Source organism: Chiroxiphia lanceolata, chromosome 9 (genome assembly GCF_009829145.1).
Source record: "Chiroxiphia lanceolata isolate bChiLan1 chromosome 9, bChiLan1.pri, whole genome shotgun sequence".
Taxonomy (NCBI): domain Eukaryota; kingdom Metazoa; phylum Chordata; class Aves; order Passeriformes; family Pipridae; genus Chiroxiphia; species Chiroxiphia lanceolata.
Genome location: NC_045645.1, coordinates 14985398 through 15013290, shown reverse-complemented (window position 1 = coordinate 15013290; position 27893 = coordinate 14985398). Strand labels below are relative to the sequence as shown.

The 27893-nt window shown below is 37.3% G+C and overlaps 1 protein-coding gene across 4 annotated transcripts in view; it reads left to right on the top strand.

The window, feature by feature from the left end:
* COL24A1 (collagen type XXIV alpha 1 chain) overlaps positions 1–27893 on the top strand; it is a 127160-nt gene that overhangs the window by 40655 nt on the left and 58612 nt on the right. For 3 of the 4 annotated variants that reach the window (XM_032696962.1, XM_032696961.1, XM_032696960.1), the window contains exons 14-23: positions 1984–2028; positions 6029–6082; positions 6174–6218; positions 6600–6653; positions 7288–7341; positions 8763–8816; positions 15761–15814; positions 20024–20077; positions 21368–21412; positions 27207–27260. In XM_032696962.1, coding sequence (XP_032552853.1) covers positions 1984–2028; positions 6029–6082; positions 6174–6218; positions 6600–6653; positions 7288–7341; positions 8763–8816; positions 15761–15814; positions 20024–20077; positions 21368–21412; positions 27207–27260 — 513 coding nt within the window. The remainder of the gene's footprint in view (positions 1–1983; positions 2029–6028; positions 6083–6173; positions 6219–6599; positions 6654–7287; positions 7342–8762; positions 8817–15760; positions 15815–20023; positions 20078–21367; positions 21413–27206; positions 27261–27893) is intronic. The other variant, XM_032696964.1, reaches the window with a different exon arrangement.

Genomic DNA, 27893 nt, shown 5'->3' with positions numbered 1-27893 from the left:
GCATTATAATCAGTATGATAACAGCTTTGTCCTTGGCAGTGTGTGCAGGCTAAAGTGCTCTTGTAGTATGATATTCAAACTGTGCCACAGTCACATCTCTCAAAGCAGCTTTGCTGTCTTGCTGTATTTGTACGGAAACTCTGGCTGCAGACTCCAAACTCAGATTTCCTTTGGTGTCAGAAACCAGTGAAAGGCTTTGGGCAGGACAAAAGAACAGCAATAAGTTCTGGGTAAACTAGCAGCTGATTTAAATGATCTTGTATTGTTGGATGCTCCTTTGGAAAGTGCTATCAGTTTGCGTCTAAAGATTTTTCTGATATGGACCAGAGTCAGCAACTGGGCAGAGATTGTCTCCTTTTTGAAGGCCTGCCCTGACATCCACCTTTTCTTTGTTTTAGAAAAGCTTACCTGAATTTTGCTGGTGGGTTATCAACATTTGGTGTCAATATTTTGTAACATAGGAAGAAAACTCTTTTGCACTTCTGGTCCCTGAGGCAAAGTTTCCCTTATTGGAATGTCAGGTGATGTCAGTATAGTGCTTTTCATCTTGAAAACCCTCTGAGGCTTTGTGAGTGTCACCAGCTGCTTTTAAAATGATATTAAAACATTAGCTCTTCCTTCCCTTCCTGGTCCTCCCAAGTCTCCCTCCATTCCCAATAAAACAAATATTGTCTTTCCACCAGATCTGCAGAAGAGTACTTTAATAGAAACAAGCTCAGAAAGCCTGGATCTGAAATTACAGACTTGCACTTTACAAAGAAGCCTGTTTTAATGCAAACATTTGCAAACAAGTTCCATCTAATCTGCCAAGACAGCTGCTGATCTTTCTGCCTTCTTAGACAGGCAGCAACCTCTCTCCCCTCTTCCCCCAAAACTCACCCTGCAGGGCTTGTTCAGGCAAGGGGCCAGAGCTGCAGCTGCAGGGGGCTGCAATGCTAATGGGATATTTACAGAGCCTGTTCGTGTGCTGACAGTGGAGAGCAGGGGCTGCCTGGGAGGCCTGTGGTGGCAGGAACTTGAAGGGAAGACATTTCTTCCCATGTGCTGACTTGACACTAATGACACTTGTCTTCATGCCTAATTTCTTCTGCTTAACTGACTGATGCCATCCTTCATTTCCACAACACCCTTCCAGTTCTCTGAGGATGTTCATCTGCCTTGGAGAATGTTGCTAGAGCATCCAACTTCACTTCTGGTTAGTTTGGAGCAGGTTGGAGAAGGTGTGTAGGCACCAGAGGACAGGGGAGAGCACAAAGGTGTCCTCTGGGCCATGTCGAAGTCATGCCCAGTTGGACACGTTCAGAATTTGCTTGCATAAAACTTCCCCTGCACTGTGGGTGCCAACAGGCTGTGGTGAACCCTCTGTATGACATTGAGTAGCTGGTCCCAGGTGTTGGGACAGCCTGCATGAGGCATGATGATCTGGAGGGTTACAATACCTGTTTTGTGTAAGGCAAAGAGACTTGGCAACTGTTTTCTGCAGCGTTTTAACCTCTTCTGAGTTAAACTTGAGTGTGATAGAGGCGGTAGTAGAGTACTGTTGAATTTGTAACTTCTTTTAAAGTACAAATACTGTAGTTTGTATCAAGAAGCAATTTTTCATAGAGTGTTAATTTTGCAGTGGTCTTTCTATGAACTGAGCCATTGTTCTATTCGTCTTTCAAAGAAATATTAATAAATTCATTTGTCACCCTCAAAAAATTGTTCCTTCTTCCTCCCATTTTAGGTATTGTGGTAAAAAAAGTCTCATATCCCTGCAGTAGCAGCAGGAATGATTTCATACACAAATATCTGGAGATTGAATTGCATAATGCAGAGATTTTAATAAGTGTGTTCCTCTGTGCAGTGATGAGCTCTCACTCGTTTGGAACTCTATAAAAATCCCAAATAACTTGCTCTGCAGATCACTTTTATTAATCTTATCACTGGGATTTCTTTTCAAATGGTAAAATTCAGATAATCTAAAATTAATTTTCTTTGAAGGGAATTGTTGGTGGGGTTGGTCCTCCTGGATTTCCAGGACTAAGAGTGAGTACACTTTTATTACTTTGATATGGTTTCATTACAATATTTGTCTTGTGTGTTTGTCTTTATTTGTGAAATAATAAAAATTATTATGACAATCCAAGGATTTAAACAGATTTTGTTCTAGCTAGCCATGATTTTAATTAATATCACTCTACAAAGCTGCTGTCATGTTGCCAGTATGGAGTACTTCTGTACTTGGTGTGGATTTGTATGATTATTTCTGATCCAGTGTGCCTGGTTTTTTTATTTGAAATAACCAAGTTTTCTAGTTCATAGCACATAGTACTTTTTCAAAAAGTGCAGTTGTCTCAGCCCTCATTCGTTCCTGGACATGGCTACCAAATTCAAAGCAGAATTAATTTCTAAGAAAAATTACTTTAGCTCGTTTACATATTATATTGATTTTTTAAAAAAAATATTCATAGAATAAGGTTGTGGTGCTCAGTGTGGAGTTGCACACTGTAATTGTATCAATGCAGCTGTGCCAGAGAAGATCTGTGACGTCAGAGAGTCCTACAGGAGATGGGAAAGAGTGATACTTTCATACCATGTAGTCTTACTCCCTTGTTTTAAAAAGTAGTTCACATATTTACTCATAGAGGACCTCTATTTTGTTCTTGACATTGTCTCAATCAAGCCTGGCTATGCAACCATGTTCACAACGTAGGAGAAATAGCACGTTTGCTTTTGAATTAAGAAAGCTGTGATTGACTCCAGTGTTTGCTTTGTGGTTTTTTTTGATATTTGCAGATCTGAAACATTCTTGATAAGTTTGTCACTTTACACTTGTGGTCATCTGACTTTTCCTTTGAAGTACGACAGTTGAGTTCAATTACTATTAACTTTCTAATGATATGTTTATAACAAAAAATATTCCTGTAAGTCATCCCTTGTTGTCTGATTGGGATTGTTATGGCGCTGCCATAGTGAAAACACAAGAAAACTCTGTAGCTTCCAGCCTCATCATGCAAACATGAACTTACTCTGTTCTTGTCAGTTGACATATTCAAGCCAATTGAAGCACTCGTGCTACTGGAGATTGCACTTCTGAGAATTTGCTTAAAATTACAGTTTACTTTTCCTTCTTACATGACTGTCTTTGGAATTTTACCTCAAGGACATTGATAATTGTACTAATGTACGCAGGTTTTTTAAAAAAACCTACTATATATCACTTCTAAAAAGGTATTGTTACTGATTATTTTGACTAAACCTTAGTCAGCAGTTTTGCCCTATCTAGAATTCATGAGCATAAATGTTTGTGGGGTCAAAGCTTCATTTGCCTTCTTATTGAGTTGCGGTCATTGACAGAGACATTGAGTGTCAATAATTTTTTTGTGAAATAGAGAAATAATTTTCAATCCCCAATCCAAAGCTTTTACCATTTGTACATAGGTAAAATATAACCATAATGAGTGCTATTTCTTGGGGGAAAAAAAATCAACAGCATATTTAGGTTTTGAACAGCATGTAATCAACAATTCTTTTGTGTGTAAGCTCCATTTGATTAGCCTGCCTTCTTTATGTGTGAGACTCTTTCACACAGTTCGAGTAACACCATATTGGTTTGTCTGGTTTCCTCTTTCCCAATAAGATAATTGGAACATCTCTGCTGTGTTCCAGAGTTTCTTTACGAGGGACCATTGCACTCTTTAAACTGTAGCAGAATTTCACCAGGACCCTGGGGGAATTCCAGGTGACCCCAGCATCCCAAAGTACAGCTTGTATGGTGCAGCCCATTTCCTTGACCACAACTGCTCTCAAAATGGGTTTGTGCTCCCTGGCCTCAGCTCACACAGCTGTTACTCAGGCAGATAATAGTGGTCATCTGAAACTGAGTAAAGAACTGCAGCCCTCAATGTTTGCTTTAAAATACTTAGTCCATTATAACACATTATAGTAGTACAAGATGAATACTGAATATGAGATTAAATATATTTTTCTGGCAGAAACCAACAGCATTAATTCAAGTAGCTTGTCTAGCCCAGCTGTATGCAGTGGCAAGAGATAGTTGTATTTTCGCTTTGTTCATGAGGACAATGGCAAAATGACCAGCATCAGCAAGCTGAGTCCAATAATTCGTTCATTTCATAATTTTTTTCAATATGCAAAGCACTTGCCAAGTCCAGAGTTTTGGCTGGTAGAGCCATCAGTCTCTCAAGACTTAGCAAAGCCATAAGTGTTAATAAGATGAAAAGTTTCAGAAAATTTACTGCTACGGTTATCAGAACTAGTTTTTCTTTTTATTTTTTTTTTCCTTTAAAACCCCCACCTAATGCTAGGAAAGTATAAATTTTCCTTTTCTGGTATCTTATCTTTTTAACACTCAAAAGCAATTTGATTTTAATTTCACTCGTCACACAGAAATGGTGGAAAAGGTACGCTTTAGCTGAGAAAGTTTTAGTTTTTATCTATGAGTAAATTTTAACGAAACTGATAAGCATGTGCTAACATATAGTGAGGCTGTTGTAGGTGGAGGATGATTAAAAAACCTGATAGACTCACTAAGCCAACATTTTTCTTACCAGTGAGATAATTTTTCAGTTTTATTTTTGTGTAGTTGAAGTTCTTTGCTGTTATTTAGGTCACTCAATATGTCTGGAGACTGTGACAGGAGTTTAATGAATCTGAATGTAGTAAAACTGTTTTGGAACTTCCTCTCATTGCTTTTATAAGCTAAATTTCCCAGCTCAGTATCCCTCTGTGATTTTTCAGTCATTGCTCTTGTTACCATAAGTGTGCCTTCCAACATACAGGATCACTAATACAGAAGTGCCTTGCTGAGCTAGAATATGTAGCACAAGCAAAAGACAGCAGTGTAACCAATTTGTCTTGATCGTCTAGCATGACAGAATGTGTCATTTAAGCAGTCATGGAAAGCTAAAGCAATGTAGAGTTTCTTGGAAACTCTACCACTGAGTCACTAAGTGATCAGTCTTCCTTTTTCTCCAGTGAGCCATCAATCTGATGATGGCTGTAGAAGGATATTATTGCTAACATTGCTGAAAGAGTCTCCAGAGAATAATGAATCTGTGCTGAACTGGAAATGCATAGGTGACCATCTCATCTTTTCCACATCACTCTCAGCAAGTGGCAAAAGATTTCTGCATTAATATGTGTTGCTAAATTTTTGCATTGCCACAGAGATATAACACTGCCTTTTGGGTTTTTTTTTGGTGTTTGTTTTTGTTTTTTTTTTCCCCAGAGGTAGGACAGGCAGGAAAGAGGTAGACTTTTCCCTTTGTAATATAGTCTTAACTATTGCTAAATCATGTCTTATGTTTAGCTCACCATCTTTCATTAACATTACTGCTATTGCTGTGTTGGTCTTGTAAGATTCTTAATTTATTTCTTTTTCATTTAGTGATTCACTTTTCTTTTTCCTGTCATAAAATTTTCCTTTTTTCTGCCATATAAGTTCTAGAAAGGAGAGATGTGGTAAGAGCTTTGAAGGTACATGAGAACAGAAAAAGTTAGCATGCCCATCATAACATAGGCTTAATTTTGCACACTTGATATTTTAGAAGAGTCATTTTTTTTTTTTGACTTGTAGAAGTCACTGATAATGAGAAATCCTAGTAAAAGGACTATAAAAGGCCTCTTATGGCCGTACTAATCATAGAATAATTTCTTTAAGCCAAATTCAATGCCTACAGAGAAGTGTTGTCATCAGAGAAGTGTTGTCATCTAAGGACAGCAAGAATGGCCACAGAATGTGCAGCTGCAGTACAAAAGAAAGCTTCCTTATTCTGCATTGCCTAATGCACTGTGATGTCCTCTTGAATTTATAATCTACAGGAGAAGAGGCAAGTTTGGTTTCTTGGTTTCTGATGTTATTGGGAACTGTAGATATGGATACCTTTTTTTCCCCAAGTAGTTAGCCTGAAAAAGATTTTGGTTTCTCTCTGTGGTGCAGAAAAATGCCACATTCTGTTACAGTCTTTAAGTTATTCCATTTTATCAAATGTTTAATGCAGTCACCTTTCTTGCTGTTTGACAGGGAGGCATTGGGCCAGCAGGACTGAGCGGACCATCAGGAATTCCAGGGCCCACGGTATGGTGTTAAATGATCCCACAACCAGGTGCCTATGCTGCTTTCCAAATTATATTTGAACATGGGATTTATGTCTTCTTTATTTTAACAGGGTTTCCCAGGGAGTGTGGGACAGCCTGGAATGAAAGGTGATAAGGTGATTTAAATATTTTCATTATCTTAGAGATATATAGTTCTTTCAGACTCCCTTCTCTAAATATTAAGCACAATGTACTTGGCAAAACCTTCCCTTTTTCCTTTTGTTTTCTTTTCTCTTCTGACTTTTATTTTTTAAAATTACTTAAGTCTCATGATCTGATATTTTATTTCTGGAGAGAACACTTACTACTGGACATAACAATATCCAAGTCTACAGGATTTCCTAGAGGGGTTTTTTCAGTGCAATATTTTGCACTGTGAAAGATCTGCTTTAGATCAGTTTAATATTTAGTATTTAAAATTTCTCAGTCTCTAATTCTGAAAACTACCCCATTTTAAGCCACATACATATGTCTGTATAAAATTATATGTTGTTTAGGGTGAACATGGCCTTGCAGGAGAGCCAGGAGACCAGGGGTACCCAGGAGATAAGGTAACTTATAATTGCATTCTTTCACAAAATTACCCGATTTCATCAACTTCATCAGTCTTCTGAATCTCTTAAAATGCAACAGGTCAATTGCATAAAAGTAGAATGCAGTAGTAAAAGTTATTGGATATAACCGAATTAACATATTTTTCAGAAATGCTGTGCTCATTAAAACCTAGTTATTGAACATGTGAACAAAGACAAGTAAAGGGCACGGGCAGAATGCTGGTAACTCCGTGTTTAGAGATACATCAAGCGAGAAAAGAATTATGGTATGATCTGAATCTTGCTAAGAAACTGTTGTAAAAGATATTTTTCCCTTGAACCTTGAGGTTCATCTGCAGCTCACCTGGGCCTGGTGTGGTTAGCAGCAGCACAGGGTCTGACATGCTCCTTCATATCATGAAACTGAGATAAATAAGGATCTTCTTTCCTGTTTGGCTAGTACATCAGAAGTCACTGAAATAGCACATCCTGTGAGAACTCTTTTGATGAAAGTTCAGTGTTAGAAGATATTTCTCATCCTACAGAATTATTTTGAAGTCTGTTTCAGGTGGCAAAGTACAGCAATCTATTGCTTCAAACTTAACAATTTATTTTCATGTATATATAATAGTTTGGGTTTTTTTCTTTTCAGGGTGCTCTTGGTTTACCAGGACCCCCAGGGATCAGAGGAAAACCAGGACCTCCAGTAAGTTTACACATCAAATTTTGCTGTTAATATGTCACTGTATGTTGTTCTATATGATACTTTTGTGTGATAAGGTTCATACTATACGTAATCCTCTAGAAGCAACCTAATTCAAAATGCACTAAGAATAAGGTCTAAGATGCTTTTATTTCTAGTGACTGGTGTTAGTGAGTGAGTCAGATCTTAAGATATAAGGCTTTTTTTCAGAGGTTAGTCTATGTGTCAAATTTTAATAGAGAAGTTCTTAGGATATTAGGTATTCTGTGACAGTCACTTTGTGAGGGAATAGACATGTTGGTAATATTTGAAGCAAATCCACTGAGAGCTTTGGGAACTGCCAAGATGAGCATTTGGACTAGCTGGATTTGGATAGAGTGTGTGAAATCCTACTAATAACAGCCAATTCTCACAGGGATGGGAGTAGTCATGAATTCCAGTATGTATTGATTTTTAGCAACTTTAAAGGCATTTGTGCAGTGCTGCCACTTCTGCTGGGTTTGTAAATGTTGAGACAGAAAAGGCATGCTGCACAGGGTTATTTGACTTTTTTTCTTACCTGTTTTTAGCAGTAATCTCTCTATCTTTTTAGTGTATAATTAAAAGCTGACAGTACTCCAGTGTCAATTTTCGTATGTGCAATCAAGCCACTTAGACCCCATGAATGTCATAGGCCCTTAAACTCAATAAAAAATAATTCTGAACAGTAGTGGATTTTTAAGCACATACTGAATGTGACCAACTTTGTGACTTATGTTAAATTAAACTTTGAGAAGTCAGTCCTGCAAGTAATATAATTTTAATTTTGTAGAATAAATTTACAATAAAATTGTTTATGCTGAAAATTAAAAAGTGTTTTCCAGGTCAGACTTTAATTTTGCTCAAGGAACATCTAGGTATGGTCTGGCAAAACTCATAAATATGTGGAAGAACAGATATAACTTAGAGAAATAATCTGGCGCATTTTTAGATGTGTCAGTACTTGTATATAATGGACTCACTATAACATGTGGAAAAGACCTAGTTTTACTGTTATTAATCACAAAACTGCCATTTCTTTGGCTATGATTGGATGCTTAGAGTATGTAGGTAAGTATGTAAACCAATATCTGTAACAGTTACTTCCTGGACTTTTAAATAAGATGTAGGTTTTATTGTGAAAACAACTATGTGTTTCAAGTGTTTTTTGTGACTATTTGTACTATCTCAAAACTCCCAGTTTTCTTTGTCTAAAACTGATTTGATTTTGATTTCTCTTTGAAGAGATATGAAGAACTAGTCTTAATTGAATTCAAAGAGAGGCAGTTATAAAATTTCCTATTTAGTAAAAAAGTCATCTCAACACTTCTGTAGGCTTTCTTGTTAATAAATGTTTTTAAAATAAATTATAATCAAAAATCTTAATTGTTTGGATTTTTTTCAAGGGGAAAATTGGAGACCCTGGACCCCATGGACCATTGGGTCCTCAGGGACCTGAGGTAAGAAATTGCTTGATAGAGGTAAATTGAATGTCATTTAGTTCTAAATTACAAAAATCAGAGGTAAATGGGTTTGCTTCATAAAAGAATGTTTTCATAGTTGAATTAGAAAAAACTTTTTATTCAGTCATAATTGATTAATTCATTCTCCTCCATAAAGTACAAAAAATTCCACCTCATAATTTTTCTGATGTAAAATATCAATATACAGGAGCTTTGAATACAAATTAGTTCCTCATTTGTCTATGTGATTAGGATTTGCTCTCTTTTGAATCCTATTTCTATGGATTACACCTTGAATGAGGCTCATGTGATTTCTCAGGCACACTTCTAGTCATAAATTCCACAGCATGTTTACTAATGGGATTTTCCAGGCCTGGTTGCATATTTATCTCTTACAAAATAGCTTTGTTTGCAAGGACCATGAAGAATAAACACCAGTTACATGGGAAGCATTGCCAAGCAGTTGAATCTCGCAGTGAAGTTTCCTAAGAACTCTGCAGAGCTATGGAAGTCTACACAGAAACTGACAGTCTCCAGATTGTTTAATTTTTATTCTTTTTGACATTTATACTGTGGGCTTTAAGGAAAAATACTGTGATATGTATCAGAAAGACATATGTATACACATGTATTTGCTGGAGAGATGAAAGTACAAATTGCAATTTCTTCTTTTTTAACCAGCTCTCTGCAATGAGTGTTTTCTAGGTTTTGTATGTATTGGGGTGGGGTTTTTTTATTTGTTTGGGAGTTTCCCTTTTTTTTTTTAGTATGTCTGAGAGATTTATGTTTGAAATTATTGTTTTTCTGGCTTTACATGTTTGAGCATATCTCCTGAAACCAAGTCTCTGTATTCCTGCCTTTTTTATTGAAGAAGAGCCCTCGCTGAGGAAAACTCACTGGTTAAATGCATTGTAGCAACACAATAACAGAATAAGCCTGTCTGTTTTAGTCAATGGGTGTGCAGAAGACACAAAGCCTGTGCATGCTGTCCACAGTCCGTAGCTGCCTCCCTCTATGGCTCAGGACTTTAGGTTTTGCGAGCCTCTTCATTATTAGCAGAAGAGGTCCTTGCATCATCTCTTCTCTCTGTACAGCTTTCAGCAAGGGACACCTGTGGCAGGTTAATACCAAATTGTTGGCCTTGAAGCCAATGTCCTGCTGACTCTGATGCCTATGCTGGTAGTCCTTCACAGATCCTTATTCCAGCACAGACATATTCCTTTGTGTCTGGGGAAAAGGTCGTGGTTCTGAGCTAGTACCCTCAGGGCAGACATGGATGGGAAACTTTCTGTCTGAAAAGCTCAGCATTGCCTTTTGCTCAGGAGTGTAGAATTACTTCATTGTTAGAAGGCAAATAAAGTGCATTATGCTAGATAAGGAAAACTTGAGTGTCCAGGTTTTGGTTTGGTTTTTTTGTTTGTTTGGGTGGTTTTTTTGGTAATTATCTGTGAAATGTCAGGTTTAAAAAAACAAAACAATGTTTTGCTTAACTTCAGTGGTGCAAGACAGGTCCAAATAAAGCAAAAGAAGTTTTGCCACCTTTTACTTCATAAAAACATGGTCACCATGTGACAAAATAACAGAAATAGAAGGGGTGTAGGGTAGTAGCATACTGGGATTTTTGACAAATTGAAAATACTAGAAGTTCTATAATAAAAGGAATTCAAAATAAACAGCTAAAACTGAAGATTGTATCTTGCTCTCCCTGTTACTTTGTCTTGTGAAAATAACCTAGTTGTCAAAAAGGGCTGCTTTCCTTGCTCATATACGTTATCTGAATGGTCAGACTTTCGGTGACCCCATGTAGAAAACAGACATTACATCCTATACTACCTGTTCCCTTGATGTTTCTGGAAATAGAAGAATGTGATGAATTAGTGTATTACAAGGGGTGTACTTTGACTTTGGTATGGACATGGCAATCCATACCCTATGCTTCCTAGGAAAGGTTTTATTTAAAAAAAAAAAAAGGTGGCTACGTTGGGATTCGTTTGGTGTTGCTATGAGCAGGAAGAACCTGTCAGATCCTACTTCCAACTATTTCTCTCCCTTTTTGTCCAACGTTTAAGACAGTGGGGTTTATAAGTGTGGCCTTTCCCTGTGGTCAAACTTGTTTTGGGTACATGTGAAGTAAGAAACTGGGGATCCTTTGGTCTCTCCAATTACAAATTTGAGTATTTCAGTTCCAGTGTGAAGAATAAGCAGTTATATCCCTGATTTTCTTCCCCTGCAAACTGCTGTAAATCTGGCACTACAGCAGCTGAAGTCTATGGTATCTCTGCACACAACAGTGGGGAGCAGGGCTGGCAGGCTTCAATCGTCCTCCCAGGTTTTTGTTAAGGGATGCTCAGCAGTGAATTGCTTCTTAATTCTTTCCTCTGCCGTCTAGGTAACTGGATCAGAGTTGAAATAAACCACCTACCCATAGCCAGGGTCCATTTGAGAACTGCAGTGGTGATGGGCAGGAGAGAGCAGAGGGAAGGACAGGGGTTTCGTGCTCGCTCTCTGGGCGGCTGTACAAGGGTTGGCTGCCAAGTGCGGGGTTTTTTTCAGTGCGGAAGTCTTGCAGTGTTGAGCTAAATTCTCTTCTGGGTACGTTTCTGCAGAGCCAGGGTCTGTCACATGCCTGAATGCGTGCTCCTCACAAACCACCGGATATATTCAGCGAGCGCTTTATGGAGCATGTTCTTCATCAGTTTGCACATTTTGCTGCTTTGTCATGCATCCGAAAATGAACCGCCAAAATATCAACTTTCTATAGAGCTTTATTTTATTGATATGACAACTGGAAAGTGCTGATCTGACTGTTTTAACCCACAATGCCTGTGTTTACTGTGTACAATGAAGTAGGTAATGCTTATTGTTAATGTGAATGAAATTAGACACATTTTTAACTGGCTTCCACATGTATTCAGAATATTTTATAGTTAAATTTTGCTCTAGGAATCACATTTAGTTATCCCCCAAAATAAGGGTGATGGCTTTCTTCAGATGTGTTTTCAGATGTGCTCTAAGTGTTATAAATAGGTTTCATCCGGAGCAGAGAGAGCATTACTCATTATCTTCAACTGAACTTTTTTCATTTGTGCAGTATTTTGATTGGAGGTCATTGGCTTATTCCTTCAGGAAGGTGCTCATGTGGAATTCAGCTGGTATGTTTCACGCTCAAGGCAGTATCATCACAAAAGAGAAGGATACATTTAAATAACAGTAAACAGTTAAAAAGACATACATTGTTAAGGTGAATCACTGGCTGCTTTGAGTTGTTCATTTAAGAAGAAAGCTTTATTTTTAATGCGTGTTTTATCTCATCACGTGATTTTTTGAGTTTGTACAAACAATGCCATGAGAGTAGTGATAACATAGTTCTCCTGTTTCAGTATTGCATCAAGTAACTTGCATGCAGATGACTTGAAGGAAATATAGGAATAAAGACAACCTAATAACTGAATTAATTGCATGTTCTGGCATACATCTGAAGAGCTGTTCTTATTGTAGAATTGCTTATACTTTCTACTTGCTTTTGCACAGAATCTTTAGCTGGTTCTTTCCCGAAGTTACTTGATATGAGTACATGCCTTGGGGTTTTTTTTTCAGTGAATATGTATTAATTTTGCAGAAATATTCAATTTACCTTAACTTTTTTAATGTTGAACAATGCTTGTTCATGTGACCCTCCTTTTGCATTTTCTTCAGAGTGATTATCTCTGAGGAACTGAGACATGCACTAACATAGTAACAACCTGATCATCTTTGCATTTTTTTTGTTAATTAAACATTATACAGATAAATGAGAGCAATAAATATATTAATTTTATATTTAAATGTTCAGTACAAAAAGCAACACTTTCACAGCGAGATTAAAGCACATTTGTGTTGAGATAACTGGTACTTTAGATTTTTCTGATGTCATTTCTATTTTGATTAAATACAGTGAAGTCTAAAGTGCTTTGCTGGCAAAAGGCCACATGTGCAGCAATATTTTGAAAATAATTTCTGTACTATGAGCTGCCAGACTTCTGGATGACAGGACGTTAAGAATCTACACTTCGCATTTCCTTAGCAGAAGTCATAATATCGAGTGATGTTTTGTTTCGAATAGTCTCTGCTGAAAACTATGTTGCAGCTGGAAACTGTACATTAATCTTCTGCCTTTCACTTAGGGAAGAATAATGAATTTTTAATCTGGAGTAGCTTCACTTGGAGCTGGCTGCTGAATAACTCTTGGCAAATTTAGGTAGTGATAGAAATGTATACCACTTCACTGCTAGGAATCTGAATGGCAAGTGCCACTGCTGAGGTGTTTTAAGAACTTCTTTCTGGTTCGTTCTTTTTCTGGAATTGTCTTAAGTGGCTGTTTGTGTCCTGGATTATTACACTTATTTCATGGATTATTAATGTGAGAACATTTTGGAAACAGAGTTCTAATACTGCCATAGCGTCTGCATTTTCTCCGTGATTGTGCTCGAGAAGAAAAGTCTTAATCCAACTTCACAGAAAAGATAATGGTGAGGATTTTAAATTTTTTAATGCATTGCTAGTGTCGATGCTCTCAGGCCAGTAGCCCTCTTGCATCCTAAGACTTTGCCTGACACAGAAAGGTTTCCAAATACCATTACTGTTCTGTGATAATACTTGTCAACACTTACGTTTCATGGTCCTTACCGAATTCCTTCTAGAAAAATTTATACAAATAAATAAATCAATAAAGTAGATGTATTCCCTTATAAAAGCATAAGAATCTTTGTAAATTAACATTTTTCTTAATATATTGTTTTCTAGAATATTTGTAGCCATGAGGGAAGCTGTCTCTGTGTCAGCATTTTGCACTCGTTCACATATTAGAAACTTAAAGATTTACAGACGCACAAAACAACCCACCCCTTGGTAACTATTTGATGTCTGTAAATAAGCAAATTTAAACTTAAGAAGGGATGAGTTAGAGACTTCTAAAGAATTGACCTAATTCTTCAGTGTATTCCAGTAGTAACAGTGGTCAGGATTTAAAAAAAACCAACACCTCCTCTTCTGAGCTGTACAGAAATTTAGGGCGGTGCGAGTGCTTTAGGTATCAGTCTCAATGCCTTGGTCACATGAAAATAATATACTCTGTGCCACCTAGAGGCATGTTGGGATTGTTGCACAGCTCTACTAGTAATTACTGCTTTATGGCAAAGGAAATGAAACCACTATGATGTTTTGTGAAATATTGAGTGTTAGCGTTGTTCTACTTGGAAACTCAGAAGTTCGGTTTTTACTCTTTACTGGTTTACTTTTAATACTCATTAGCATTCAAGTACTAAACCTGATTTTTAAAAAATAAATCTTAATTCTGGTTCATATTTTGATTTATAAATTTATTTTTTATTTAATATATAAATGTGATTCAAAATATTTGCATCCCATCTAAATCCTTACTTTTATGTCTCAATGCATCCTGTCAAGACCAGGTTATAGAAAGCAAACAGATAATAGTTGAGGATAAAGTAATATTTGCTTTTACATTTCTTGCTCTGATATGATTTATCTTTACCTTTCTAGTAAGTTTCTGGTGATTAATGCCAGCTAATTATGAATAATCAGTAGAAATGTTTACCTGTATTTGAAGCTCAGCTGCTTTTGAAGAATAGAGTATGGTTAACTATTACCCGCCTAGTGAGGCAATTTTCTTTTTTAATATATCTTTCCTGCTCAGAAAACCTAGAATGTGACTCTTGAAGTTTTAATGATGACATATATTAGCCTGCATTACAGTGCCAGAGTGAATTTCATGCTGGAAGTTCTCTATCAGGTGTTCTTTACATTGTTCTGAACATGTATCATGCTTTCATTTCCATTATTGAAAAAAGTATGCATACAAATAGGGATGCTTATAAGTTTTGATCTGTAATGATTTTCTCTTAAGAAAGAAGGAAACTTGTTTTTTGTAGTGTTAAACCATGGTTGTGCATAGATGTAGTAATAAATATTTTGCTCAGAGGAAGTAGCAGTCTTGCTGTTTTCAGATAGTCAAGATTTAACGATATTTAATAGTTTATTTAAAAACCAAAATCAAATACTATTTTAGCAGGTGACTTTGCTAACTAAAGGATCAATTACCAATGCTTTATTTTATTCTACAAATATAAAGATTAGGTATCTTCTCTGGATATTTATGAAACTTAATTCTCTACAGTATTTTACAAGTGTTAACTGCAGCATTTTTTTCCCTTAATACACTTATCCTTATAAAGCAATCTAGTTGTAGCACTGAATTCCTCTGCTATAGAGACATCCTCATGGTGTCCCACTCAATGCCTACTGACCAGATGTTTTGCAGTGATAATTTTAGTTGATTCATTTTCTGTGCGTATTTACTTTTTCTTTACAACAGCTTGACCTATACCACATGCTATTGCACAAAGACCTATTCTGAATAATGCTATATGTTGGTGACCTTCACTTACTTACAGTCAAACCTAGATTATCAGGTGCTGATTTGGAGGCAAAAGGCTTCCTACCCTTTTCTTAATCTTGCAGTGATCTCGTCCTTAACGTGTGGCCAAGGATTAAAGGGCTTCAGCTGCACTCTAAACATTTTTTAAAAATAGTTGAATTCATAAGTGCAGGACCTGGTGCTGGCTGCTTGGTGGTGTTGTCCATCCAAACTAGTCTAATAGTTTAATTTCAAACATTGCTTAGTGGATAAAAGGTCTTGTGCTTAGAGAAATAAAATCTATACTGACATCTGCTAAATTGAGTTTAACGAAAGCTGCCTATAATCTGTCACATATCCAAGTCCTTTCAAGGAAACTTAATTAATTATGACATTTTTGGGATGGTAGAACAAATTTATTTCTTGTTTCTGCGATTCAGGTTTGTTAAGTGAATCAACGGAATCAAAACAAGTACATTGGAAACATTCCTACTCTGCAAATAATTTGTCTGTATGATTTCTTTAGGGTTTTCCAGGAGATATTGGTGTACCTGGATTAAATGGCCCCGAAGGTCCTAAGGTAAGATTATATGAAAACCTATTCAAAATAACAGGAAACAGTGTAAATCTCTGAGGAAAAGGTTATGAGAGGTGGACACTGGCATTATGAGAAGATAATCTTACTGTCAGAATACAGGTACTTTGCCTCAGGTATTAATATGAGGAAGCTATTTGAATGTTTAATGCTGTCCAGACAGTCATGAGAGTACTTACTGTGTTGGGTGGAAGCATGTAATGGCAAGATAAGTGTGAGAAAATCCTATGTAGCTAGGAAGTAGCATATGTTTCACTAGTATTTAAATAAAATGCATGCCAAATGCATGCAGACCTTTGTATAACTCAGGTCCCACCAGAGTAATACAAACTGCTTTTAACAGTTTTTGGAAGAAATAGTAGCTGAAGATATGAAAAACGAATAAAATTCACATGTTGGATTAAATTATGGATATAATAATAGATATAAAAAATGACTGTACCAAGATATAATAATAGATATAAAAAATGACTGTACCAGAATAATTTAGCTTCTGCTCTTTAGTAGATCAATATTTTAGACCCAGCTTAGATGATAATCACATGTATAGAGTTTTAATAAAGCTTTGGATAAAAACACATATGGAATTTTTTTTTTTTAATGGAAGCTGTAGAGACTAATACAAAACGTGCAGGTGGGTCAGAAATTAACCTAGAGGAAGATAGCTGAATAATATCTAAAGACTCACTACTTGTTGTTGAAAGGCAAGTACTGATGAAGTTCCTCACTTACCAGCCTTGGGACTATTCTTATATTGTATTTTCTGTGATAAATAGTCATAAATATGATGGAATGAAATTTCTATATGAAACAAAGCTGAGTGTCTTTGGATGATCTAAAAACCTGCACTTTTTGCTAATTTGTTCCACTTCTGTTATTTTAAATTGATTCATGCAAGGACTAAAACAATAAATCCTACTGTAAACTTAGACCAAAGACACTGCCAAATCTCTCTGAAATAAAAGCACAATAAAGCAGTCAGAAATTAAGTGAAATTCTAGAACACATGAGGCAAGGTGTCTCGTTAATGCACAAAGTATGAGAAGGCTTTATCTAAGTAGTACAGTTCTGGGCATTTGTATTCCAGGACTCAATCAAGTGAGACTAGATGAAGAAAAGAACACTTGCATGCTTGTGTTCTGAGAGGCAGTTTATTCATTGTACCAAAATGAAGGGCTTTTTTGAGCTTTAAGTAAAACCAGAAGGCAGAAACTGATGAGACAAAAGAACTGTGCAAGACCAACGATATCAATTGTCCAAGAACAAAACATAAGGTTGTCCATGAATAAACAGACATGGAAATTGTAATGTTTTCCATCAATGGAGTTGTGAAATTCTGTGGCAGACTGCTCAAGAAAACACAGGATTGGGAGCAGTAAATAGTTTGAAGATATGGTCTTGCTTGTTCCTGGAAGATTGTAACAATGCCTCCATGCCAAACGGGATCATTCTTGAGAACATCTCAAATAATCCGTTTTTTTTCAGTTCTGATTTATTGCTTTGCTAACTTGTTTGTATGTATGTATGTATGTATAATGTTAGCAGCCTTATATGAATTTGTCTGATCATTACAGTGGCAGTTGCTTCTGTTTGAGTTACCAGAGCACTTAGATAAAAACACTGTCTAGGGGAAATAGGAGAAGAGAAATACAACAGTTCTTGAACTGCAGTTCAGATTTAATCATCCAAAGTGATAAACGAATGATGTAACTGAGATCTAATCCCTGCTGCCCAGTTTCTTCACTGGGATTGTATTATTGCACATTACATGCGGGGCATTTTTGTTAGAGTTTTGTTGATGGCTAATACATACATTACTGATTTGTTGCCTTTTCACAGAGTTAGAAATAAAGGTACTAAAAGGTAGCCTACAAAGTTTAAGGCTCCATGTTCCTTCGATACAGACATTACATAGCTGAACAAGATCCAATGCTCTCCAGCACATTTAGTGTTAGAGGCAAAAAGATTTGACAGCCTGTCCTAATCAGGAGAACTGATGGCTTACATTTGAAAAGAAAGATTACCAAACTGGAAAAACTCTTATACTACTCCTTGTACTGAGGGAGAAGGGCTGCATAACTTTGGAAGTGTTTGGCTTTTGGGATTCCCAGCTGTCTTAAGTTGATTGAAGTTCTAAAAAATTTCCTCCAGCTTTTATTTTTAGAGAACTGTTCTCACTGTGCTGCTATTTTCCTCATGTTTTTGTTTATGTTTCCACAGAAGCAATACCCATTTTAAAAGCCAAGAAAGCAGGGCAAGGTTTATTTTTTAGCAGTTGGTGTGGGATAAATTCAACCTCTTGGTGGGAAGTTTAAGCTCTGAGTGTGATCAGCTGTCTCTAAATGGCAGTAGAAGTTCTGGATTGTAAATTTTCCCTAAATTAGTGCAGTAATCAGCATATCTGACCTCTCTAAATCAGTGTTCAAAGGATTTATTATGTAATTTGGTCTACAGAACATTATTCGGCTTGGAAAACAGTATTTTAGAAGGTGTTTGATCTTGATCCACTACTTATTAAAAAAATAATAAACAACACACACTTTTTAAAGAAAGGGAATAAGAATGTTTTTAAGAAGCTCTGAAATAACTTAGTTTGTTTCCTATGTTATTCTTGTTCTCTAACTGAGAAAAGTGAGAGGAAAAGATGGTCAGAATATGCTGACTACCACTGTAGTTTTTCCAGTGGTGTGTGTTGTGCCATAGAAGTAGCTGAGAGCTTCCTTCCTCTGTTCACTTATGTTTGTTTGTGTAACACATTTAATAGTAGTGGCTATTAGTAGTTTCACCTCTTCTGAAAGGGATGATCTGCTGGGAATTTATATATGTGAAATACAGGATATACCCCATTTGCTGATTCCCCTGTTTTTTTCCCAAACACTTTGGCAAATGTGGAATGTCTACCTTCATTTTTCTGTTTGTTGCCTGAAACCTCAAAGAGGAGGTGGAAATTTCTTTTAGTCTTAATATTCAGTTTACAGTCTGGGACCTTTTTCTGGATCCAGTTAAGTGGAAGAGTGTGTACAGTAGCAGTGTTGCTACCATTTCCACTGTGCAATTCCATTGTACTGAAAGCCGCATCTCCTAAAGAGCTTTGCTGTTAGAATAAAACAACAGTTCTGTCAATTAAAAATTTTCATGACTTACTATATGACATTATTACTTATGTAGTGCTACTGAAAGCCCTCCTGTCACTTTTGTGGTGGCACATGAAGCATCAGTCCACCCCAGTCCTTCCCAATCTCATCTGTTCTTTGAGGAAAAACAGAACCTTGAGGTGTCCTATTCCATTTTTCTCTTCCATTTTGCTTTGCGTGCTGAGTAAATTGTTACTGGACCAATGCCTGCACCTTCTGTCTAGACTTCAGCTTCATTAGTATGCAATTAATAAGGCTTACACTTGGAACTTTCCCACCATTTCTTTCTTCAGAGGCTAATCATATCTCTCCTAAAGGGCAGTTTCTTTGTTCTTATTGCTTTATCTGATATTGTTAAGCTTAGCTTTCCCAGAACATTAATATGTTTACACAATTTTTTTTTTTGTTCTACTCCAGGTCAAGTGCTTTTCCCAATTATTACCATTGTAATTGGGACGCCCAAGGTTTTTGACACACTGCTAGCTGCAAAGTCATTTTAACAAAGTTTTGAAAATGTTGGTGTGAGCAGCCATGAGAACTCCGAGTTAGCATAGGATAAGGTGCTTTATCTCTGGGAAGCTGATTATAATCATAACAGAAATGTAAGACCTGAAAATCACATGTAGTTCTGGACAAGCTAGTAGTTTAAATTCACTTTGTAGTTTCTTTCCATTACAATGTTGTCACCACATGTTATTCTAAAGACTACCTAAATCAAAGATCTGTACATTGATGATGCTTTAAACTTAATATGATGGCATGCTTTAACTCTTTAAAATGAGAGGAATTGTTCTTTTGTGAGTTCAAGTATTTTCTTCCTTCTCACAACATCAAAGGAAAAATGCTTCAGCTAATCGATGTGGTAGAAGTTTTCCAGCAGATATTAAAATTCTTCTTCATTTTCTCCTGGCTTTCTAAGGGAAATGCTATGAACAGTGGTAAGAAATGAAGCCTGCTTCTTCAGTTTTTCATTTTTGTCCAGGTTTATAAGAGGAGAGAAACTAGACCAGTGTGATTGTCTGTTGATGTAAGTTTTCACTGTGTTTGTTTCGATGTTTAGGGACTTCTGGGTGACCGAGGGCCTCCAGGGCCACAGGGCCCCAAAGGAGTTGAGGTAAGATCAAAATGTTATCTAGTCAAGAGATTATGTTTCAAAGAAAAGTTAGGAGAGGTAAGAGGGTTAGACAACAGTAGCTAGGTGTGTACAGTGTTGTCATGCAAAATTTGAAGTTTCTTTCGTATTTTGCCAAGTGTTACAAAGAGGTTTTATCAGCTTTATGGGGCTGTCCATCCATTATGGGGTTTATTTTAGTTATTTCAGTGGAATCTCAGGTAGTACGTGTCTGGAGTTTGATGTGGTTCTTTTAGTTAAACTGGGGAGATGGTGGGGGGGAGACATAGTATGGAGATAGAAAGCATATATCAATTTAACTATAGTGTCCTAGATACACTTAAGTAAACAGTTAGACCCCTATTAACTGAAGGAGGAGAAAGGTAGCTCTTCATCTTATAGATTCATTGAGTATTCTTAATTTGTCATCATAAAAATCTTACGTCTCATAGGCTAAAAATAACATTAGAAATTATTTAATTAGTGATTCTGGGATAGATCTCAAGACTTGTAAATACCTAAATTATGGGCTTCCATGACAGGTATTGAGTGACAAAATGATCTATTTAGTTACAAGCCAGGAAACAGGTAGAATTTCTTAATTCCTGTTTCCTGTTGCTTGTAATTGAAAAAGTTGTGTACCACTTCCTCCAAAACTTGGAGAAAATATTCCATATTGAGGAGGAACAGTGGACCACAATTGATACTAATTCGTGCTTTAACTATGTAATGAGTAAACCCTGAAGAGTTAACACTGCAGTTCCACCTTGTTCTTATCTGTATCAGTGCCATACAGCACTGCACAGCACAGGCACAGTGTCTCATTTCTTCTCTTACACACCTGACAAGCCTGACCCCCAGCCCCCCTCCACCCTTGAGAAAAGATAGGGGTTAAACCTTGGCAAAATGCCGTAGCAACATAGAAGACAAAAGCAGGAATTTCCCACTGCTTTTATAGTCATTAGTGTCAAATGTTGCTACAACAGAGTAACTGCAGGGCAGGCAGGGGTTGGCCCATCATTGCTGAGTCTCTACCTGCTCAAAATTGTGAAAATATTGCTATCATGGTAGGTATCCCTACAGTTTCACAACCCTTCTTGTTTCATCTATATAGGTCTTGGCTTTCTGGCTAATGAATTTCTTTGTCTTAGTGTTTCTATCAGACTTGAACTCATACAAACACATATGAAGTAAATTTAAGATGATAAAATAAATACAAACAGTTGTCTGCAGAGTTTCTTTTTTTAAAATTAGATATGACATCAAGATCATTGAAGTCCTGATTTCTTTTAGGGAGAAGTAGGACCAGCTGGACCTATGGGAGGAGTTGGCCCAAGAGTAAGTATAAGTAATTTTGTTAGAGGCAGGTTTTTTTTTTAGTAGGAAGACTGCTTTAAAATGTAAATTTACTGTGAGAAGTGACTGTGATAAAATGAGAAGTGGTTTTCCATCCAAAAAATTGTGCCTCAAAATAAAATTTTTGAAAAGGAGGAGGTAAATAACAAACTGCTTATGGTGCTCCTCTAAGACAGATGAAACCACCATGCACTTCCTAGGGACTGAACCAGTTGATACATCAAAATATTTAAATTGGGGAAGAAGAACAACCCACCTGACTCACAGGGAGAAATAAAAAGGAGGTATGCTTTAAGAAGTCTACCCGAAACCTGGTAGATAGTGAAAAAATGAAAGCCGGAATGTCACAATCCTGTTTATGCTGACATGTTTTAAAAGATAAAAGTTTAAAACTAACATCCAATTTCTTTGTTACTTATAAAAATAAACTAGTGTCTGTGAGCAATTTAGTGACCTTGAAGCTTATTTTTAGAAACATTCTAAGCTAAAATGAATACTGGCCTGCACTAGGGATTACAGGAGTGTCACTAAGTTTATTGAATGCAATTTTATCTTCTGCCTTTACTTGATTTGCTTATATGTGGTTATCACTGGCTTGGTCCGCATTCTGGTTGACTTCCATTTCTTGCGTGAACTTGAGAAAGTCTTTTGCACTGTTTCCTGCTTTTAAAGTGAATATATACCTATGTAATTTTTCTTGTTCATTAGCTAGTCAAAGCTGGGAATTTGCTTTATGTTGGAAATAATATTAAAACATTTTTTTGTCACATAGATTAGGTGTTAAAATGAACAAACAAACCCCAACCAAAACAAACAAGTGAAAAATCCAAACACAAAACCTTCCCATAGAAGTCTCCTTGTTTTTCAGATGAGGAAAACATGCAAAAAATTAAACAGAATTTCAAAACACTCTGTAACTTAATTCAATATTCAGTTGAATCTGTCTGAGCTTCTGCTGAGAGCCTCAAATTTTTGTTTTGGCTACATCATACTTGGAGTCTCCTCCTTGGGCAGGGCTTCATGGCTAGACAGCAACCCAATGTTGTGCTGTGGCAATTGGAAAAGAATATGTTGTAGTGGGTGACTCATGGGCAATAAGACACCTACTCTCACATCCCATACGTCATCGGGCATGCACAGGCCACCAACAGCTGGTGTCAAAGTGACCCAAGAGGAAAATCTTCTGTGTAACCTAGCAAACTGAAATGTTTTTAATCTATTTTAGGTCACTTTGACCTAAATTATTTTTGTTTTTATTTCTCTCAATGGGAGATGCACACACCTTTGGCATGTCTTATGGCTCTCTGGTTTCTCTCTCTCATAGCAAATTGTTGAGAGACGAGTATGTGGATCTGAGGTGGGCCCCAGGGTTGCTGTCTCCAGACGTTGTTTAGTAGCTTGCTGGCTAACATCCCCTCCTGAAATGAGAGGTAGGGGAAAAGGGAATTTTGCTTGATGGGCAGGCTTGCCTGTTTTTCCTCCTCATCCAGGGGCCCATCTGCTTTTGCCTGAATTCTTCGGCTTCTGTTGTCTCCAGCTGTTTCACAGCTCCAGGCCAACTTGTTGGCTGCTGCTCTGAACTCTGCTCTCATCTCTGGTTGTCCTTGCTACTTCGCTCCCACATGTAACGTAGACTGTGTGATTACACTGGAGAGAGAGTCACAATCATGAAGCTGTTAAATCTGACATAGTTTACCAGGACTAGTCAATAAGCTGCTGAACACGTCTTTCTTTTTAAATTATGCTTGCTTAATTGCAATTTGACATTCATTTGATATACATAGGCTTTTTTTCCAATTTCCATGAAAGGAGTATAACAGAGTGAATGCTACATCTGAAAGTAAACACTATCAAAATTGTGTTGTCACTGCACTAATTAAATAGCCATGGGGGCAGAGGAGGTCTATGAGAGGGACCTGAAGAGGTGGTCTGGCCATGCATGGCCCCAAGGCACCATCAGCTGTCTGCTATGTCTTTAGCTGACAGATGTGTTTAACTTGTCTTTTGCAACCTCCAAGAGTTGGGGATTCTTCATTCTCCTCATCAATCTGCTTCAGTCGTTTGCCTGTTTTACAGACTTTTTTTCTAACGTCTAACTGCTCTATCTGAAAATCTTGCCTGTGCCTTTCTCATTACTACCTTGCTTCCTGCCCCACAGACCTTATTTGTGGGCATGGTTAACACGTTAGTCCTCTTTTCAGCCGCTGTTACTTTGACTTTTCTAGGGTTTGTCTAAACTGGGTCAAGTACCCTTGCCGGTGATATACTCTGCACCTTTGATTATTCTTCTGAAGCAGTAATGGAGCAGGTTTCTAGAGCTTCTGGAATACTCGTCTCTTCTACTGCGCACTTTTCAGGTCAAAGTATTCAACCCCCAGTTCAGGTTTAGGCATGCACCAAGCAGACAGCCATAAATTTTCACCTCATTTTTCTCTCTTCCCCTGCCCTTGTTTCTGGCATTTGCTTTAAAAAACATGCAAAAGACCAAAAACCCCTGGAACCCACCTGACCAATGCTGCCATCAAAATAGATCATTCTCTGCAATGGATGATGAACAGAAAGTGAATATGAACTTGCACCCTGGTTCTCAGGTCCCAGCTTGAAAAAGAATTCCCATGTGTCTGAAACAACTGGAGACAAAATTGAGGATGCTCTCCTGCTTACTCAGGATATATAATATATCAGTTCCACAGAGCTCGGTCTGTTTAAACTTTAGAAGAGGTTTTCGAACTTAATCTGATGACATAATTTGAGATTTAATTCATTCCTTCCCAAACCTTCCCACCCATTCTATTCCAAAGTCAAATACTTACATTCTCTTAAATTAATCCTTCTGCATAAAAAAAAAAAGCTGATTTTTTTTTTTTTTTTTTTTAGTATTTGTTTATTTATCCTGCAAAAATACAGTGGATGCCACATTAAAGAAGTGACTGAGTTTATTCAGTTTCTTCCCAATTAATTTTCTCTCTCAAAAGCAATCAAAATATTAACACTAGCTGTCAGTATAGCTCAGCTCAGTCACTGCAAGCATTGGTGCATTTTATTAGGTTTTTTGGTATCTTCATTGCTGGAGCAGAAAATTACTTTAATAGAGTCGAGATTGTTTTAAACCGGAACCTGAACAGAGACCTGAGTAGAAGTCTGCAACTTTCTCATGAGAGGAAGACACTCTATGGTGACCAGTGACAGGACCTGAGGGAATGGCCTGAAGTTGTCTCAGGGGAGGTTTAGGTTAGATATGAGAAGAAATTTCTTCCCCCAGAGGGTGGTTGGGCACTGAACAGGCTCCCCAGGGCAGTGGTCACAGCACCAAGGCTGCCAGAGCTCAAGGAGTGTTTGGATGATCCTCCGGGGCACATAATGGGACTCTTGGGGATGGTCCTGTGCTGGGCTGAGGGTTGGACTCAATGATCCTTGTGGGTCCCTTCCAACTCGGCATATTCTCTGATTCTGTGATGAAAAGGAACTGTTGTGAGTTGATTCCTTTCTGAGCTACATGTGTTAAAGAAAAGCTGGAATTCATATAGTCATCAGATGAGCGGTTTCTCCTGAAGATGGTGGAAAATGCTATCAAATCTGCCCCACTCCTCCAGTACAGTATTTTTCTGAAAGTGCCTTCCTGTGGGCTGAAGGCTTGTGATGAGCTTATGGAAGGATGGAAATAGAGCTATCGTGACAGATATTTATATTAATATATACACACCTGTACCTACCCATTGTGAGGGGAAAGGAAGAGCAGGTGGTTGCTGTTTCCTGAAAGGGAAGGCTAGAACTTTCAGCTAATATTTTAGGAAACAGACATTTCCTTTGGGATTACCCTGCCTTGGAAGAGTAATTTTCTCAGGGGTTTGCAAGCAGAAAAGCAGCTATCCCTAGTTTAATCTTCTGTCAGTGGCTTTTCCTCCATATATAAATGTATTGTATTTCTGTTTAAAGCCAAATCTGTGTGTTTCGAATTACTTTACTAGTTAAATCCACTTGTTCCATTTTCTAGTCAACTTCCATCTGTTGTGTGTTCTTCATAGCTAGTACATAAATGGGAAACAAGCCAAGAAATCTTTACAAGTTGTTAAATCCGATTCAGTTCTCATAGGACTAAAGTTATCGAGGTAGTTAATAGTGGCCACTAGTTTTCTTTCAATGAATTTCACTTGAAATATTTTTGTTATAGTCTTGCTGTCTAGAAAGACCCTAAGGTTCTTTGGAGTAAAGTAGTTAAACAACATGTAGTAACCTGCAGAAGCCCATCACTCGTTCTTTGTTAAGCCTTGTGGAAAGACGTGACTTGCTTTGTCTGGGTCTCTTCTCTTTGTGGTCTTTTTGTCCTGCATTCCTGCATGTGCCATGTTTTAATCCATTGGCAAAACCAAAAATATGTTCCTAAAGTGGTTTTATTTGTTGGAACTTGCTGGGCAAAATGAAATCACTCAGGTAGGCAGAGAGAATGAGAGATGTAGAAAGGGATTAATAAGAGAAGTCATGGAACCTGCTAAGATAATATGATTTCAAGCCATATGGAGAATTTCTCAGATGCCCAGAAACTAACACGCACATCATGCTCTGAAAGACAGACACAGAGCAGTGGAAGCAAAAGAGCCAAATGAAAAAAGGCCGTCTTTTTTTAAGAAACCTGTTTATTACCTGTTGCTTTGGTTGTTCTTGTCTCAGGACAGCTGATGTGGAACAGAAAGCTCATTACAGGCTCTGGTGATTGCAATTACTCAGTTTGGCAGAACAGCAGCTGATAATTTCCTTTTAGCAGAATTCTGCACCTTTTTGATACTGAATCATTAAAATGTTGAATTCATTTTCTTTCTTGAGTTGTCAACCTTCAGTGACCTCATTAGGAACTTGCTCAAGAGCCTGATCCGGTCCATTAGACCTGTACTTCTGGACTAGGGCCTTTTCCTCAGAGTAGATGGGGAAAGCTTGTCTAGACAGGGCTGTGCTGTCCAGATAACCAAAGGGTTAGGTTATTCTTGATGTTTTAGAGGAAGTAAAGTACACCTGGAGGGAAAACAACCTCCTGAAAAGGAGACATAATTACATTATAAACATCTATTTGGAAATTAAGAGGGAAAGCATTCTGGTTTGTATGCCTGTGTGGGTCTGTAGGAGTGACAACAGAGGGAGGGATGAATGTTATAAAATGCTTCAAAGATTTGGTCACTTTGTGGCCTCCTGCTCTGATTGATGTTGCTGTATTTCTTCCAGCTAACAATATGTTATTAATGCAGTAACATAGCAACAAGAACTATCAGCAGCAAAATGCTAGTGGAGAGAGACAAGGCTTAAATTAATCATCAGTTTTCTGAATAAAGAGGAAAGGATATCGGAGCTGATTTCGTCTGGTTAAAGAAGGACAGTTGTGACACCAGTCCCTGAGGTCTGAATGTCAAATTCTGTTAGTGTGACTCCCTGTGCTGTTGGAATTAGCAGGAGAGAACATGACCTTGTCTTTTTTCTTGTCTCCCTAATGTTTTTTGAAAGTGAAATTTAGATGCATTTCAATCTTGGACTGTGATAGTTTTTCCGCGGTGTTAATTGCTGTAAGACTTAATACAGATTCTGCTTACTGTTCTAGTATTCAACATAATATTCAACAGTGTATTTTCAGATGTAGATTTCTAAATACACCTACTTCAAACTTTGGTATTAAATATTACTAAAATGTACATTTTTAAGTGTCCATATTTTGATAAATACAGAAATTGGGATGAAATTATCTTTTTTAAAATAAAATATTTACAATATTTTATTCTGATCCTTATTTTAGGGAAAACCAGGAGAGAAAGGGTATATAGGTGATCCTGGACCAGAAGGTTTAAAGGTAAATGATGGTTTTATGAATGAAGTAGAATGTATTTGGAGGGTCAACTGTTTACAGTTATACAGTGCCATATACAGTGACATGCCAGTGAAAGGATATGAGTACATGTTTCCATATAATATCAGTGTATATCATACTGGTGATTCTGCTTTCTTGCAAGATCCCATTTTGGAAAAGAAGCAAATTGTACAGCTCTAGGAGACAGGGCTGTGTGAACAAAGATTGCACCTGCTAAAATGAAATCTAACTGCCTGGGGATATGAGGGTGCCTGGGGGCAACAAGGGACTCAGGGCAGTTCTTACACTGACAGGATTTTGGGGTTGTGGGTGGGGATGAGAAGAAGTGCTACAGTTTGAAAGATGAGCTTGTGGCAGCAGAATTTCTCAGTGCTGAGCTGCAATCTGTATAAACAGTATACAAATAATTGCTTGTCAGTTATTAAATAACTGAGATCATAATCATAACCAGATAATTAATAGTGAATATACACCCAGCTTTCACATGTAAAATACACAGAAAAATGTTCCAGTTATATAACATAACTTGCAGCATTATTAAAGAGAACTGAATGACAGTTTCAAGATTTTGGGGGGAGGAGGAGAAGCTTATTCAAATGCCAATTTTCCTAATAT